The following is a 15719-nucleotide window of genomic DNA, read 5'->3' on the forward strand; positions in this document are numbered from 1 at the left end:
CTGGACACCTGGCAACCCTAGCAGGGAGGAACTGCTACCCAGCCCTGCCCCTGCCCCACCCCTAGCTGCTGGCACTCACTGCAGCCCTGCTCCAGGCCCCAACCCCAGCCTCAGATCGTGGCCATGGCTCTGGCCCCGTCCCAGCCCCAGATGCACCTCCCAGCTGCAGCCCCAAGCCGCCTGGAACTATTGGACCACTGTGCACCCTTAACTCTCCAGCCTGGGCCATCTCTCACAGTGCTCAGCCAGGGACAAGCAGAAAACCCCTCCAGGCGCTGTGATCACTCAGCCATCAGCATGTGGAGATCCACAGCCACTCATGGCATTCAGAGAGAGAGGTGTCACCCCAGCCTTGCACCCCAGAAATACACTGCTCAAGATGCCCTTGGACAGTGCGTGCTCATTGATTAGTTCACCACTCCAACAAAGGTTAGTGGACATGCAACAACCCTTGTTAGCCTGAGCTGAGAGTCTCTAAGCACTTCAACCCAAAACACGGTGTTTTAGGTAAAATATAAAACAGATTTATTAACTCCAGAGATAGATTTCAAGTGATTATAAGTTACAGGCATAGAGATCAAAGGCAGTGGTGCTATTTACCTAAAGGCCAAATGACCCCTCCCCCATCCCCCACATTGTGTTGGGCACTGTACAACTCTAGTAAATGAAAACCCCTGATCCAAAGAGCTTACCATCGGAAAGTATGTCTACACTGCAAATTAAGGTGTAACTGTACCATGGTTTGGTGTAACAACGGCAATGAAAACACAGTGGCATGGACTCCAGTGTGGGCCAGCAATCCAAGTATGTACCCACACCTGGCACACCTTCACTGCTATTGTTACCTACGCAAACTAGATTAAAGCTAACACATGGCTGCCTGTGCTACAGTCACACGCGCACTTGCAGTGTAGAGGTACCCAAAAGACAAGCTGTAACAGGTGGACGGGACAAGTGGGTCAGGGTGGGCGACGGAGTAACAATAGCAGGTGTGCTGTGCTTAGCCACCTGGGCAGCAATCACAGCTCACGACATGCCCAGCAGCTCTCAGGGCCCCACCACTGGCACAAGGCCATCAGAGGGGCCCCCAAGGACTCTCCCTACTCAGATGGGCTCCTAGACAAACATCCCCTGCACAGCCAGCCTTCCCTCTTCTCCAGCAATCCCCCTTCTTCAGCCCTGCCCCCTAGCCAGCCCCACGACCCCCCCCTTTCTTCAGCCCTGCCCCCTAGCCAGCCCCACGACCTCCCCCAGGCTCACCCCCCGCTTTCTTCAGCCCTGCCCCCTAGCCAGCCCCACGACCCCCCCCCCCCAGGCTCACCCTCCCCTTTCTTCAGCCCTGTCCCCTAGCCAGCCCCACGACCCCCCCCCTCGGCTCACTCTCCCCTTTCTTCAGCCCTGTCCCCTAGCCAGCCCCACGACCCCCCCCCCCCCCCCGGCTCACCCCCCCTTTCTTCAGCCCTGTCCCCTAGCCAGCCCCACGACCCCCCCCGGCTCACCCCCCCGCTTTCTTCAGCCCTGTCCCCTAGCCAGCCCCACGACCCCCCCCGGCTCACCCCCCCCCCTTTCTTCAGCCCTGCCCCCTAGCCAGCCCCACTCTCCCCCCCCGCAGGAGTAGCGAAACGCTGAGGCGAGGCGGGCGGGCAGAGAATGCCTCGCGGCAGTTGGGGGGGTCTGGGCAGCGCGCCCGCCCGGGGAGGGGTGGGGGCTGATCAGGCATCTACCGCTATGAGTTCGGCTGCTCGGTCTCGCACATGCGCGGCAAACCCCTTCCTCCCACCTTGGCACGTGACCCGCCGACTTCGCGTACTCGGATCCTCGCGCTACTGAGACCCCGCCCCTGCGCCGCTCACGTGACCCCGGCACGCGGCCCGGAGCGGGCGCGCGAGCCATGTGGCCGGGCCTCGAGGCGTTGCCATGGCGCTGGGCGGGCGGCGCGGCCCTGGCGCTCGGGCTGGCGCTGGAGGCGCTGGCGCTGCTGCTGCGCGGGCGGCGGCGCCGGGCCCCGCGGCGCGAGGTGCTCTTCTTCCCGTCGCCGGTCACCTGCACCGCGGCGCTGCTGGGCGAGCCGGGCCCCGCGCCCTGCCCCTGCCCGCTGCCGCACGGCGACAGCCCGCTCGCCCGCCTGCTGCGCCGCCTGCTCTCGGCGCGCCGCTCCCTGGAGCTCTGCCTCTTCGCCTTCTCCAGCCCGCAGCTGGGCCGCGCCGTGCAGCTGCTGCACCGCCGGGGCGTGCGCGTGCGTCTCGTCACCGACGCCGACTACATGGCGCTCAGCGGCTCGCAGGTCGGCCGCCTGCGGCAGGCGGGTGAGGGGCGGTCGCGGGGGGCGGGGCGGAAGGGAAGAGGGACGTCAGGGCAGCGGGGGGAAGATGGAGGAGGCGGAAGGGGAGCTAAGGGACGGTGCTGGGAGTAGGTGGGGCTGAAGGAGCTAGGACCCCATGGAGGAATCTGTGGGGATGGTGTATGTGCCAGGGGAAGGACTGACAGAGGGCAGCTGGGGGAGCCCTTGTGGGAGCCTGGCTGAGCCCTGAGGAAGATGGGAGGGACTAGGGGATCCCTAGGGACTAGGTGCAGCCACGTGGACCCCTATGAGCCCTCCACCTGGTCTCCCCTGTGGCCTGTTAGAAGAGGCAGGCACACTGGAACCAGCTTAGCCAAGCTCCGTGTCCTCGCAGACTGTTGGTAGAGAAGCAAACACCTACTGACACAAGGGATAGACGTGGCAAGATGACCACAAGGCTCAGGGTTTCCCTCTCCTGGTGTTGGTGTGGTGAGGAATGGCATCAAACACTCACGCTGATGTTTGTTGTTGTTTTTTTTGGTTAAGGGCATTAGGTTCTCAGCCAGTCTCTTAGGACACTTTTTATTAATGCAGTGTAGCTTTTGGTCATAAGAAAGCTTTTTACCTTGAAGAGGAAGCATTGAAAAGGTTCTCCTTGTTTTGCAGGGATTCAGGTGCGTCACGACCAGGAGAGTGGCTACATGCACCACAAATTTGCTATTGTGGACAAAAAGATGCTCATCACTGGTTCCCTCAACTGGACCACTCAAGCTATCCAGAACAACCGTGAGAACGTGCTGATTGTGGAGGATGCGGAGTATGTGGAGCCATTCCTGGCAGAGTTTGAAAGGATTTGGGAAGAGTACAATCCAGCTAATTATACATTTTTCCCCAACAAAAAGGAACAGAAATGACAGCAGCTTTTTGGAGCTGGAAGGGTCCTTGACAAATAGCATTTTTCTAGCAAGCTTCTTTGTAGTTAATTTTGTTATAGCTACAAGGATTATAGCATCATACAAGGGTGAAGAGTTCTCTACTCTTCAGTGAAAAGCTCAGTGTGTACTAAATGAAAGTGCATCACTCTAAACTTCTTGGTAAGTAGTGGTATAGTAGAAGGGCCAGCACGTTGCAGCTGATGTGCTGGAGCTCAAAAGATAATGGCCACTGCCATGCACTGGAAGAAGGCAATGTTTGGAATGTTTAAGAGTACTGGATATTTTGACAGTGAAATAGTCACTTACTGGTTACCCCTAGTGACATTACAGAATGATATATACTGTTTCTGGTATGGCTGATCATTGCTGGGAAACGACTCATTTATTTCATGCATGGCAGTATAAGAGTGAAAATGTTCCTCATCACTAGTTCTAAAAGAATTGGGTAAGGGGCTCTGCACAAAGCTATAATTCACACAGGGACTGAACTGGGTATGTTACTTTATTAGGAGTGGAAAGTATATTAGACATTTAACCTTTAAAATAGGTAAGATGAGGTTTGTTATGGAAAACTTGATTGAGAAGTCAGGAATTTCAAAATTTATTTTGAATGTTGAGTAGCCTCCCTCTAGTCAGTTCACTTTCTCAGTAGCTGCAGCATAATAGAAAAAGTGCCCTGATGGGGCTGGAGAGCAGGTATGGCAAATCTGCAGAAAAACAAGTACAGACTGGCCATTGTAACAGCCCAGCAGTATGAGAGAAATACTTGGAGTGCAAAATGTTGAGAAACTGACTGTAGCCGATTTGCTGCCTCTCATGGAAAGGAGCTGCAAAAGGAAACCCCAGTGCACGTAGAGAATAGGCTGCTTGATCTGTTCATATACAAGAAAAGCAGCATAACCCCATCCATATCAATTGCCCAACTTGGCCTGGCAATAGAGAATATAGGACACCACCTTTCCCATTTTAAAATCTCCAGGATGGATTGGCAGCTTTCTAGCTGGGACAAGTTCTCCCCTGTGCAAGCCTTCCCTGCATTTTCTTGCAGATACTAGGTGTCATCATGTCCATGTCCTCTTGGGAAGTGGGCTTTTAAAATCATCTACCTCCCTTTTCCATTTATGGTGGCAGTCTCCTAAATGGAATTCAGAGGTCAGGGTAGATTCTTGACTTCCTGAAAATGAAGCCATTTCATATCTAGTAGAAACTAGGTTACTGCTTTTGAAGATGCTACGTGACAGGCAACAGAAGCTGTTATACCCATGCATGAGTAAGCTCTCCCCTGCTTAATGTCCCTGATTCTCCTCTCAGGGGTTAAGAGGCTAGTTCAGTTTCCATAACCATTACATCCCTGGCTCTTAATGAGAGTTCTAGTGGTGTTGACATGGAATAAGAATGGAACACACCAATTTGTTTTAGACATATCTGCCTGTACACTTGAAACAGTGACCTGGAATGTAAGAGGGTTCATGTCCTTATGCCACAGTGCTATCGTGAAGGTTTGATTGTAAAACTAACTGCAGCGTAAAGTTTGTAACGCGTTGAGTCTTGCGGTCCCAGTAACAGCCTTTGCCACATACAGTTCAAGCTGTGGTGTTTGACTTGTTATTGGTTGTAAAAACAGTTTTCCTGGGTAATTGGCCCTCTTCTTGTTTCTTCAAGTTACTGTGGCTATTTTTATTTCTCACAGTTAAATATGTTATTCCACACTTAGCACAACTTCAGTTTACATTGGGCTTAAGAGCCTTATTACTGTACCAGTAATTAACAGAAAACATAGCTTTCAGAATAGAACTTAATAGCTATGATGTTGTCAGCAGAGGGGTCATGTTATGCAAATGTAATTGGCTATTCTGAATATTCTGGGAAATTAACCTTGCCCTCATACTTTAAGGTAGGTTAAACTTGTGGCACAAACAGTGAGTCAATTTTGATGCAGACTCTTACAAGCCCATGGGTTGTCTGTTTCCCCATGTCTGGTTAAAAATGGCTTAATCTTTGTAAAATAGATGAAGTGCTTGAAGCCTGTACCACTAAAAGTCCCACTAGTGTGTTGCCAATGTCCTGTTATAATCTGTATAGTGATTAGCACTATTAACACCACCACATTTCAGCAAATCCAGACAGTTTCTCCAAGCTCTTCCTGCTGCATAATGGTTCAAGGAATTTTTTGTATGGTAGTTATCACTACAGGTGAACAGTGTGAAAGGAGTTTGATGGGCCCCATAGGCTCTAGCTCTCAAAACCCCCATTTGCCACTTACGGAAAGCCGTAGGCCAGAGGCCCCAACCAGTAAAAGCAAACAGAGATTAGTCTACCCACTTACCCTTAGTACTGTCCCTCTAGATCAGGCTAGGTACACTGGCAAAGGTCTGGAAGGAATCTGCCACTGCAGATATCCATGCTATACCAGCTGTGGGCAGTCCTCCACTGCAACAGTCAGGAGTATTAGCTTCACAATGCTTTGAACAGCAATGTGTATCAAAGAAAATGCAGGCGGTGGTAGGAGTGTATTAAGTGGCTACCTCGAAAGCCTGCATCTCCTTTCCACATAGATGACCATGTCCAAACAAGCACCTCACTACACAGCATGCAAAGGGTGGTGCAAAAATAGTTTATTACGATATAGTTTATGTAAAGTTAAGTAATTATATTTACAAAATAAAAATGATCAGCTACATCCATGGGAACCTAGCATGTCACACAGGATTTGTAAGGAATAAATATTGTGACCAAGGTGATGCTTCTATTACAGTGAACAGTGGCTTTTTTTTTTTTTTTTTTAAATAAAAGCACTGAAATAAAAGCAAAGGGGGTGGGGGGAAGAAGAGAGAAAAAAGACTCCACTCATACTCAGTATCACAGGGGCCACAAAATGCGTGTGCATTCACCTTTGCAAGAGGAAATGGATCAGGACACGTCACTCCATTGCTGGGTGAGGTGTGTGGAACCCTCCCCTTATGCACACCATTCAGACCTGCAGCCCGATGGGTTTGGAACACAGCTGCCACTTCTCCCTGGTCACCACCCCTGTTTCATGCTAGTTCTGAGGCTGGTGCACAAGTCTCATCACCACAGTAGCAACCCAGGAAGTAAGTTACACAATCTTCTAGATTTGATCTGCTGCCATTAACACCATGCAGGCAGGTTGGACAGGTGGCTCTCTCTGTCTTCATCATCACCGGAACTGGAGACATTGTGGTTGACTCTTGGGTGTTCACCATAAACCACAATTAAATCTTGATTTCTATTTCCATCTCCACCAGGGACTGAAGCTCTTGAAACTCAGCTGGTAGTGGAGGGTGCGTGCATTTCAATCGGGAACCCATCTCTCTTGACTGAGGCCACTGATTGAAGGCATGCATAAGATGGGACGGAGCTAAGGCAGTCCCTCAATTTTGATTGGGTTGGTGGTGTGAAGTGAGGAAGATTGACTATCAATACTTGGGTGTCTATTGCCACTTCACAGAGTTATCATTCAAATACATACAGTTTCCCTCTTGCCCCCTACCCCCAAAGGGTAAAATCTCAAGTCAACCCAAAATTCCAGGTCCCAAAAGGGTGTATGTGGATCAAAGACTAAGAATCCTCATCTGTTTGCTACATGTCAAAGTCTTTAGTATTTTACAACATACTTTGTTCTCTCTAAATTAGAACAAAGAGTCGGTGATCCTTCACCATCCAGCACACATTCATGGTGTAGGGTAGACAGGAAGGGTGATGAAATAATTGCTTGCGATTGCACTAAACTAATGTGAGTGGCCAGGAGGGCTAGTGCTGTTGGTACCAATTCAAAGGCAAGTCAGGTTTCTGCTAATGCCTCCTGCCCCCTCGTTCTCCTCTAGTAGTCTCTTAAAGTGCAGGCTGAGGCAAGTTAAACCACTAGAGCTGACAGCTTTGTTTTCAGCCCCCATGGCTCTTCAGTGTCCTTCCCCAGTCACGCAACAATATTTCTGCAGCCACTTTTAAGAAATGCTCTGTATTACAGTGGTAGGGATCACATCATAAGTGCAACTCAGTAGTAACTACGATGTATTGAAAGTTATATTTTAAACAGTTACTTACATATCATTGTAAGTTACAGTAAACTTCCATGCTGTTGTACACTATGTAACTGCACAGCTAGGAGATAGTTCCCTTGTAAATTCCATGTAGCCTTACAGAGTAGCTTCAATGCTGATGCATAAGTGAGTTACACAATTATATACTAGGCCCTAAGATCCTGGAACCTTAGTTCACTCACTGCAACAGTCCTAAGTTACCATGCAAGGATATCTGTGTATGCTCTAGTCACACAGTAGTTACTACTTCTATATATAGATAGCAATTTTGCACATTCACAGGGTGTTAATGCCACTATCAAATACAAGATTACTGAATTCTCAATGGAAAAACAATTTATAGCGCTTTAGGATTAACAGTTCTCAAACAGACTGGACACATTCTTTGGACAGGTATCTTCAAAGCTAAAGGTACAGGTCAGAGAATTTTAAAAGATATTTATAACAGTCATCAAAAAACATTCTAATAAGAGGACACAGGGTAGGTTCAACATCTTACACGCAAATCTCTTCCAACCCCAAAAGAGACATCTGTATTAGAACAAGATTAAAAAAGAAAACCTAAAAAAGAAAACCAAAAAAACAGAACTTAGTCACACACACACACAAAAACCCTCCGCTAACTTCTGAGTAATAAATATTTACATTGCGTGCTTTGAATACTATACAGGTTTTAAATTATTTTAAAGAGAATAACAAAGCTTTTTTTTTTTTAAAAAATGGAAAAAATTACAAAGTAAAGGCAAGCTACACTGAGCGTGCATGTGCTTTAGTGTTCACAACAAACTAAGTACTGTATATGAAGCACAAAAATGCAAAGGTCTAGTGGAATTCCAATCAAATATATAGTCATTACAAAAGTGACACATTTTACAATGCTTAGGACTGCTTAAATGCACTCCATTCAACCTGTTACAGAAAAATAGCCTTGTTGTGTTTTGCACATAAGCACAAATTCTGCTTTTGAAGCAAATGGAAAAAAAAAATTGCTCCCTCTCTTGGATGGATGGATGGGGGGGGAGATTAATCACGGTTAAAAAGAACTTAAATCTAATTGTTTCCAGAAGGAAAAAAATGGCTGAAAAATTCTCCACAAAAGACAAAACTTTGGAAGCAATTAGGTGTATATGTTTCTACGGCTATTTTGAACTTGGTTTTATTAGACCTCACATTCTGGTACTTTTCATAGTGTAGGACCATATAAAATGCAGCTGCTTGCAACGTATATATATTCACACACTGTATATACTGTGCCCTTTAGGAGCACTGCAAGCAAGACAGCTACCATGCCAATTTGCCTTGTTGTATGTGGAGGATGCCTGGAACACAGCCAGAGGAAAAGTGAATTGGAAAATGCTCTGCTGTCTCTCACATACACAATGGAAGATGCAGATGGAATCAGAAAGCGTGTTGGGCAAAGGGGCTGGCGGGGGGGGGGGGGGTTCTCTTGCTATGCCCCCTACCCTCCTCGTCAGTTCAATCTGAGAAACACTGATTTCTAGCCTCATGGAGAAAGATGAAGCCTGAAGCAGAAGGCAGAACTGGGGTGAAACACAGAACCTTACACTCAGCTAAGACTTTTGCCCTTTTTTTTTTTTTAACCTGTGGTAGATCGCGGTGTTTACTGGGGTGGAGTGGAGGTGAACAAACTGCCTAATACTTTGATGAGGGCTCCTCCCAGCTCAGGTAGGTGCCCATCAAAACTACAGGGAGAAACGGCAATGAGGCATCTGCCAACACATCAGAGAAAACAAGTGCGTGTTTGTGCCACAGCTTTTTTGTTCTTGACCTCTGGAAGGATCAGTTATTGCAATGTTTATTCCATTTGGGAGCGCTGCAGTCTGATGGGATGGAGAAGCTGCACAGATGGGCAGAGAGCCAGCTGCTCTTCTCCCTCCTTGAACAACTGACTTTAGAGCGCATACCCTGTGCACAGCAGAAAAACATTAAAAACAAAGCCTAAGTCCCGCTTTGGAGAGGTGTCTGCTTCAGAACGCACCTGCTCTTACAAGGGACAGTATATAACAAACAGTTGTACGAGACCCTTTGTTTAGGTGTTAAATAATATTTTAGAACAGCAAGTTCAGCAAAACAACACTTATTTGGCCTGTTAGAGGTTCTTAGAAGCTTTAAAAATATACACCAAAGGGTGGTCCCAATCACCCCTTCATGCACGGTGTGTATGTCCTCTCCAGAGGAGCTCATTTCTTGTAACACTAGATTTTTGTTTTGGCTACAGCCGGTATCTGCGGCTCCATTTCATCCCAGTGAAACTGCGTGTCCAGTTAGCTTTTAGGGGCAGTATGTAGGTCCAGAAAGGTGGGCCAAGATGCATTATCCAAAGATCCCCAGTGCTTGCAAACCTTCACTGACAGATCTGCTCCCACAAGTTCAGATTCTGCTGATCCATTAGTCCTGGCACACCTTGAAGCAAATCCTTTTAAGCTGATCCACTGACCAAGTAAGATGGAGGTCACAGGATGATGAGTTTGCAGGAACGTAGGAAATAAAGATATACCAGCCTTAAAGAAAAAATACCAGCTAGCTTGAACAAACATCTTGCTTAAGTCTGTTATTGCCAATGTCTCATCCATCATATCGAGGTTCCAGGACTTTTGCAGAACTATGCACATCTCCTCAAGAGAAGAAATTTACATGGGCTACTCAAAGCTTCCCTAATTACAGCCTTTTGCTTGGGATATGTGCACATGAGAAAGGAAAATGGGCTAAGAAACCCATCAAATAAAAGATTCTCTTCCTCTAAGCAGTTTTCTTCTCTGCCTCAGTCCTTGGGACCCTGTATATCACAAGGACAAACCTGAACAAGCCCTCCTGCCCCCCAAGTTGCATCTTTACAGGATAATTATGGGACTGGAGCACAAGCAGAAAGCTGTTCAGACCAACCCACTGGATCTGCCGTTTCTTTAATACCACCTCTTTTTATGTGGCTTGCTATTCCACTGCTTTACATGCTTCTCTCCCTGCTCTCCCTTTACACTAACTACTATCTAAGTGCTTCCACTTTGAAAACATACCACAGTGCCTTTTCTCATGTCCTCACCCATGTACACCATCTGGGTCAAAAGATGAAAAAGACAGTCCCCACTTCAACCACAGTTTTCCCTCTTCACCTCTGCCATATGAATGGCCAAAACCATTGCCAAGCTGTCCATCAGCATGCTGCAACCCTTCCTCCAAGCCAGCTCCTCATAGCATCATCCAATGGTATCTACATCTGTGTGGTTACACCAGACACTTCCTCCTCTAATGATCCTTCTCTACCATTATGAAATCAGGATCTGGACAGACACAGAGGTAAAAAAAGAAAAATAAGATCCCAATAACTCACTGAGAGTTCCTGGTCCAAGCAAAGAGACACTGAGCCTCAAAAAAAAGAGTGGCTGGAGTGGGGAAGTGCACAGCAGAAAAAAGATGGCTTCAACCCCCTGGGAGCATCATTACCAGGATCCCTTTGAGGTGCAGTGCAATGAAGCAGTACCACAAAGGGCATCAGGCCATGGTTATCTACAGCACCATCCTGTAGCCTCCATCCCACTGGCATACAACTCTAAATGGAGAAAAAGTGGGTGATCTTCATTTCTCACCCTGAAAGTTACTGATCATAACCAAAGGAAGTGCACAAAGCAGCAGCAATTAGCTTGTTGGGTAGCAAGAAGCTCAGAGCCCAGATGGCCGGAGGAAGAGAGAGAGATAAGTGGCTTTTCCAACAGGAGAACAGAACACACCTTGCTCAGATGGTTTAGCAATAAGAAGCCCTCACCGGACTCCAAGGAAGCACAGGCTGGGGTGTGCCCTCATTGGAAATGTCACATTCCAGTGGACTCTTGTGAGGTGAGGGAGGAGAAATCCCAACGCTGAAGGACTTCATGCTACCCGTACCTGTGTCCCATAGGCTCCACAATCTGAAGGGAGAATTCAGGGTTGGGAAGCTAGCAGAGGGCAGACACCCTCCACCCCGACCAGGTAGGGACAGAGCATAAGAACAAAGGGATGTTCTCTTCTGGTGATTGCTGATGTGAGAAGACCAGGAAAGGTCAGAGACGGAGAAAGCTGGGTCTCTTAGGTGACGTCTGAAGACCTCTGCTGCATGTGGAGGGACATATACGGTATAGGGAACACAGCAGGCAAGCAAACCCTCCCCGGCAGTATCTAGAGCCAGATGCAACCCGTGTCACAGCACAAACATCCCCACTGGCCTGTGAGACAGGTCCCCTCACAGCTTGTGGGGCTCCAGAGTTCAACCCAAAGACCACATTGCCCTTGGCTGCTTGTAGCTCCCACTGAAGTCTCACTTTCCCATGGGAACCCCTCCTCCAGCTCCATCAGAGTTTGGCCCCCAAGGGTTCATCCTGGGCCTGGTTTTGATCTCATGGTGGTGAGAATGAGGAACCGCATTGAAGCCAATGGAGCTACAGGGATAAGCGGAAGCTGAATCAGGCAGAGAGCTTTGACATCTCCCAAGAACAGAATGAGCAGAATCTAACAGCAGCAACATGCTCAAGCTCTGCAGAGTGGATGAGAATTTGGGGGCAGAGAGGGAATGCCTCCTCTGCCTATACAGTGTCCCCTCCGGCTGATTAAAGAACACTGAGGTTGGGAGTCACATCTAGGTGTCCTCGGCTGGAAGGCAAGCCCATGCCATGGCCGCTGGAGTTTGGGGGGGACCCATTACTTAGCTTCACCAATAGAGTCACTAGTGTGAGGGGTTTCAGCAATGCAGCTCTGGGTGGAATCTGAGGGCAGGGTTGGGGAGGTGATGGGACTTATTTAAACAGCCCCCAGCCACCAACTAAGCTGAGAACTCAATGTGTTTTTTGGGTATCTGTGGGATACACAAGCAGCTCCTCTCACCAGGAAGGCAGAGCTAAGAGGCCTGCTGAGAATCACCCAAGTCCCAAGCTGGCGACAGCCATCTTGGCAAGGCGGGAGATCCTTGGGGACCGTGGCAATATGGGTGGCCGATGGGAGAGACCAGAAATTAGTTTCAAACCAGCTTTAGCCAATGGTTCCACAGTCACAAAGGAAAGTCAGGTGTGTTCTTTGGATTGTCCAACCACTGTCAAAGCAGGCTAGAAACTCCCACATTGGTCTTGCATGCTACCAGGATCAGGCATGGCCGCCACGCTGCACGAGGGGGCTCCAAATGGCCCTTTGTAAACAAAGCCTTCCAGACTACACTGAGCATTCCTGGGGCAGAGGGCGTCAGAGCGCTGGGCAGGGCTCATGAGGGGCACTTCCCCTTAACCAAGCTGGCCACACAAGCACAGCTAGCGAGGAACCATGTTTAGACACAATTTGAGAGAGGCAGTAGCCTAGCTCCCTAGAGAGTCAAGGGCACAGTCCAATGTGATTTAGGCCTATCCACACTAGACAGCCAAGCTCGGTTAGAAACCGTTTGTGTTGGAACAGGCCCTAGTCCCAGAGTTGAGGCAGGAGTTGTCTTGTCAATTGGCAGCGCAGGGCACAGAACCAAGGAGGCGTACAGGGGAGAAAGTATGTGGATGCTTTTGCCAGCATGGCGAATAAGCCACCATGGCCACTGCAGAGCTGCATGAGGACTAACAGGATGAGAGATTCTTTCCCCCTCCCCTTTGTCAAGCGACATTGGTTTAATGCTGCACCTCCACGGCTGGGTTCCCTCAGTTCCCTCACTCACTTTTACTTCACTCCATTGGCCTCATGCTGCGCAGTGTTGCTAAACAGACTTTTAAGAGTGATCCTCATTCAGGAGCTGGGAGCCGGCAGGAAGATGTCCTGGGAAGCTGCAATACGGATGGTCTGGAGAACAGGCGAGTTCTGAGACACTTATTTCGGAGAAAAGCAAAATGTAGCCATAGATAAAAGTATGAAAATTGGAGCTGTGGGCTGGTGAAAGGAGCTGATGAAAAGGGAGCAGTCTTTGGACTGAGCTGTGTGTGTATGTTCACAGCCAGGGCAGGCTCTGTCTTCCGCTCAGTATCCCTCCTCAGACTGGGAAAGGGAAGCTCTCACGCACACAGCGGTTGATGCAAAAAGAGGGAGAGAGTGGCTGGAGGGGACTGGCTGTAGCTGGGCTGGATTTGCGTAGACAGGCCCTGCAGCTCGGGCCCTGGAATACATTACTCAGGGCACAGGCATGATAGGAAGAAAGGAGAGGGGGGAGATGGGCCTTGGGGCAGATTTTGTTGAAATCTGTGTTTAGCAAACATCTGTAACACTCTGGCTGTAACAGACTGAAAACAAGCCAACGCCGAGGCCTGCTGGGACTCTGGGTTGGGAGAACGGAGCCCAAACCCTAGCCACTCTCCCAGCAGACTCCCCTCGTTTTTCTCCAGCAGCTAGCGGGCTGTTGGTGCTGTGACCCACGCACACACCTGACGGACTGGGCTGTTTCCGACACAGACTGACCTGCCTTTCCTGACGTTTTGACCACAGGCTTTTTCCCAGAGGTGCAAGGAACGCAAGCTCAGAGGACTGACTCACAGCGTGTGACTGAGCACTGGGTCACTCAAACAGCAGTAGAGCTGGGTCTGGCCTTTGCCAGCCAGGCCATTTCTAAACCAAAGCAGTCGGTATGACAGAGCTAGCTTATCGATAGGCTGCTGGGCCTTAATACTGACACTTAGTGTAATGGTTTACAGTGAAGGAAGGAGCCAAAGGGGGAAGAACTCCATCCCCTCCTCTCCCTAGCAGAGTCTCTGAAGCATCTCGCGGTGCAGGGAAAGGAGCTGTGGAGTCAAGGTGCCAGGGGCAGGAAGAACCGCCAACCGCACTCAGTCTGATTGGGAGCATCGAGACGAACAACAGCACAGAAGATCATAAGGAACTAGGAACACGCGGTGCTCGTGCCGTGCGATCGCAAGCTGGGAGGTGCGCATGTTCAAGCTGAAGGGGGAGAACTAGTCTTTCTTCAAGTCCCTGGATTCAAAGAGCTTCAAGCGTTCTTGCACGGTCAGGCCTTCCTTCAGACTCTGGGAGAGACAAGAGAGGGACAGCGTCAAACACTGAAGGAGGAGGCGGCGACAGCAGCCAACAGGAGGATGGGGCAGATGCTCAGGCAAAGGAAATGTGGGTAGGAGAGCAAACGCCCCCCTGAAGGAGAGATTAGTGGAACATGCTCAAGAGAACAGACTATTATGGAATGTTATTATTGGTGAATCACACCTAGAGCGCGCGATTGGAAATTAACTAGGTGACAAACTTCAGAAACAAATGAGAGGCACACGAGATTGCAAGCATGATTAGCTTGACTGTGACAACGATCCCTGCAGCTTGCAGTATACAGAGCACCAGGGCAGTTTTAGGAACAGGCCCTTGGCTTTCAGAAGAGCCAAAGCAGCACACCTTGGTTCTGCTGACAGCAATTGCTACAGCGCTCAGAGGGACCACCACACTGGTTTTCCTTCGGGGCTCATTAAGAGTCCATTTTGGGTGGTTGTGGCTCCAAACATTTGTCCGCACAACTCTGAGTGACAATCTCACTCTACCCTCAGTTAACCTAGGCTGGGGACCTTTTTCAAGCACACACTGCCAAGTAAGCCCCTGAGCTGGACTGTGGATCTCATTACATGTTTCCTATAGTTTCTAGCAGGGGACCAAACTCATGACCCAATCCAGATTTTAAACTCATGTCTTCAGAAGTGAAAGACTCAGAAGTGAAAGCAATTTCCATCTATCTAGCCCTCAACACTGTCATTTGGGAGTCAGGCCCCTCCAGCCCACATGGAATCTGAGGGAGAAGGACACAAGTGGCTGTATGATTTACTGCTAATCCCCACCCCGCAATCGTAAGGTGGAATCCCCATGCTTACTGCATTTGGTACAGAGCAGACCTGACCACAGACACTAGGTCAAGGCCATAGGTGCACTATGTCCCATCTCAAGGCTGATGCCATGGGGCTGATGGGGGCTAATGGATACTCCACCTCAGCAGACCGCTTTCCCAGGATCAAGCATGCAATGTCTGTGCACTGCATAGGTGCAGACCATAAAACCTGCTGCCATCTCAGGGGGGCGACGACTGCTTTCCCTGCTCTGAGACAGGATGTGCCCAGCTGATCAAAAACAGGCAGCCAATCGGCCATCGTGTTTGGCAATTTGCAGGCAGCAGAGTCAGAACTGTGAGGCAGTTCACTTTACGTCCTCTGCACAATAACATCAGCGTCTGATACTTGCTCTACAAAACAACACACGGCAGCTCTGCAAGACACGAAGCTTTATACACAGATCCTGTCAGGTAGCTGGCTGCAATGTTCCCATTTTCTTTTAAGTCCCTTGGTTGTCATATCAGAAGACTAAAAGGACAATGTTAAGTCATGTAGGCCCCAAAGCCAAGTTTTGGTTAACAAGTGGCTATTGTGGGAGGTTGAGGTTGCAAAACCCAGTGTGGATAGGATGGCTGTGATATTGTGAAGACACTGCAGTGACCATTGCATTTCTACT

General features: G+C 49.1%; 2 protein-coding genes across 10 annotated transcripts in view; one reads left to right on the top strand and one right to left on the bottom strand.

Annotated features, from left to right (window-relative positions):
- Positions 1-1891: 1891 nt before the first annotated feature.
- On the top strand, positions 1892-5972 carry PLD6 (phospholipase D family member 6). Of its 2 annotated transcripts, none has more exons than XM_074965118.1 (2): positions 1892-2306; positions 2948-5972. In XM_074965118.1, exons 1-2 carry the CDS (start codon positions 1892-1894, stop codon positions 3193-3195), a joined length of 663 nt encoding a protein of 220 aa, XP_074821219.1. In that variant the 3' UTR covers positions 3196-5972. The 2 variants fall into 2 exon arrangements, 1 of the variants encoding a protein (XP_074821219.1); XR_012641202.1 differs by having other exon boundaries at positions 2145-2284; positions 2948-3083.
- MPRIP (myosin phosphatase Rho interacting protein) overlaps positions 5806-15719 on the bottom strand; it is a 172492-nt gene continuing 162578 nt past the window's right edge. For all 8 annotated transcript variants that reach the window (XM_074965110.1, XM_074965111.1, XM_074965114.1 and 5 more), the window contains one exon: positions 5806-14248. In XM_074965110.1, coding sequence (XP_074821211.1) covers positions 14177-14248 — 72 coding nt within the window. In that variant the 3' untranslated portion in view covers positions 5806-14176. The remainder of the gene's footprint in view (positions 14249-15719) is intronic.

Source organism: Natator depressus, chromosome 10 (assembly GCF_965152275.1).
Source record: "Natator depressus isolate rNatDep1 chromosome 10, rNatDep2.hap1, whole genome shotgun sequence".
Classification (NCBI taxonomy): Eukaryota; Metazoa; Chordata; order Testudines; family Cheloniidae; genus Natator; species Natator depressus.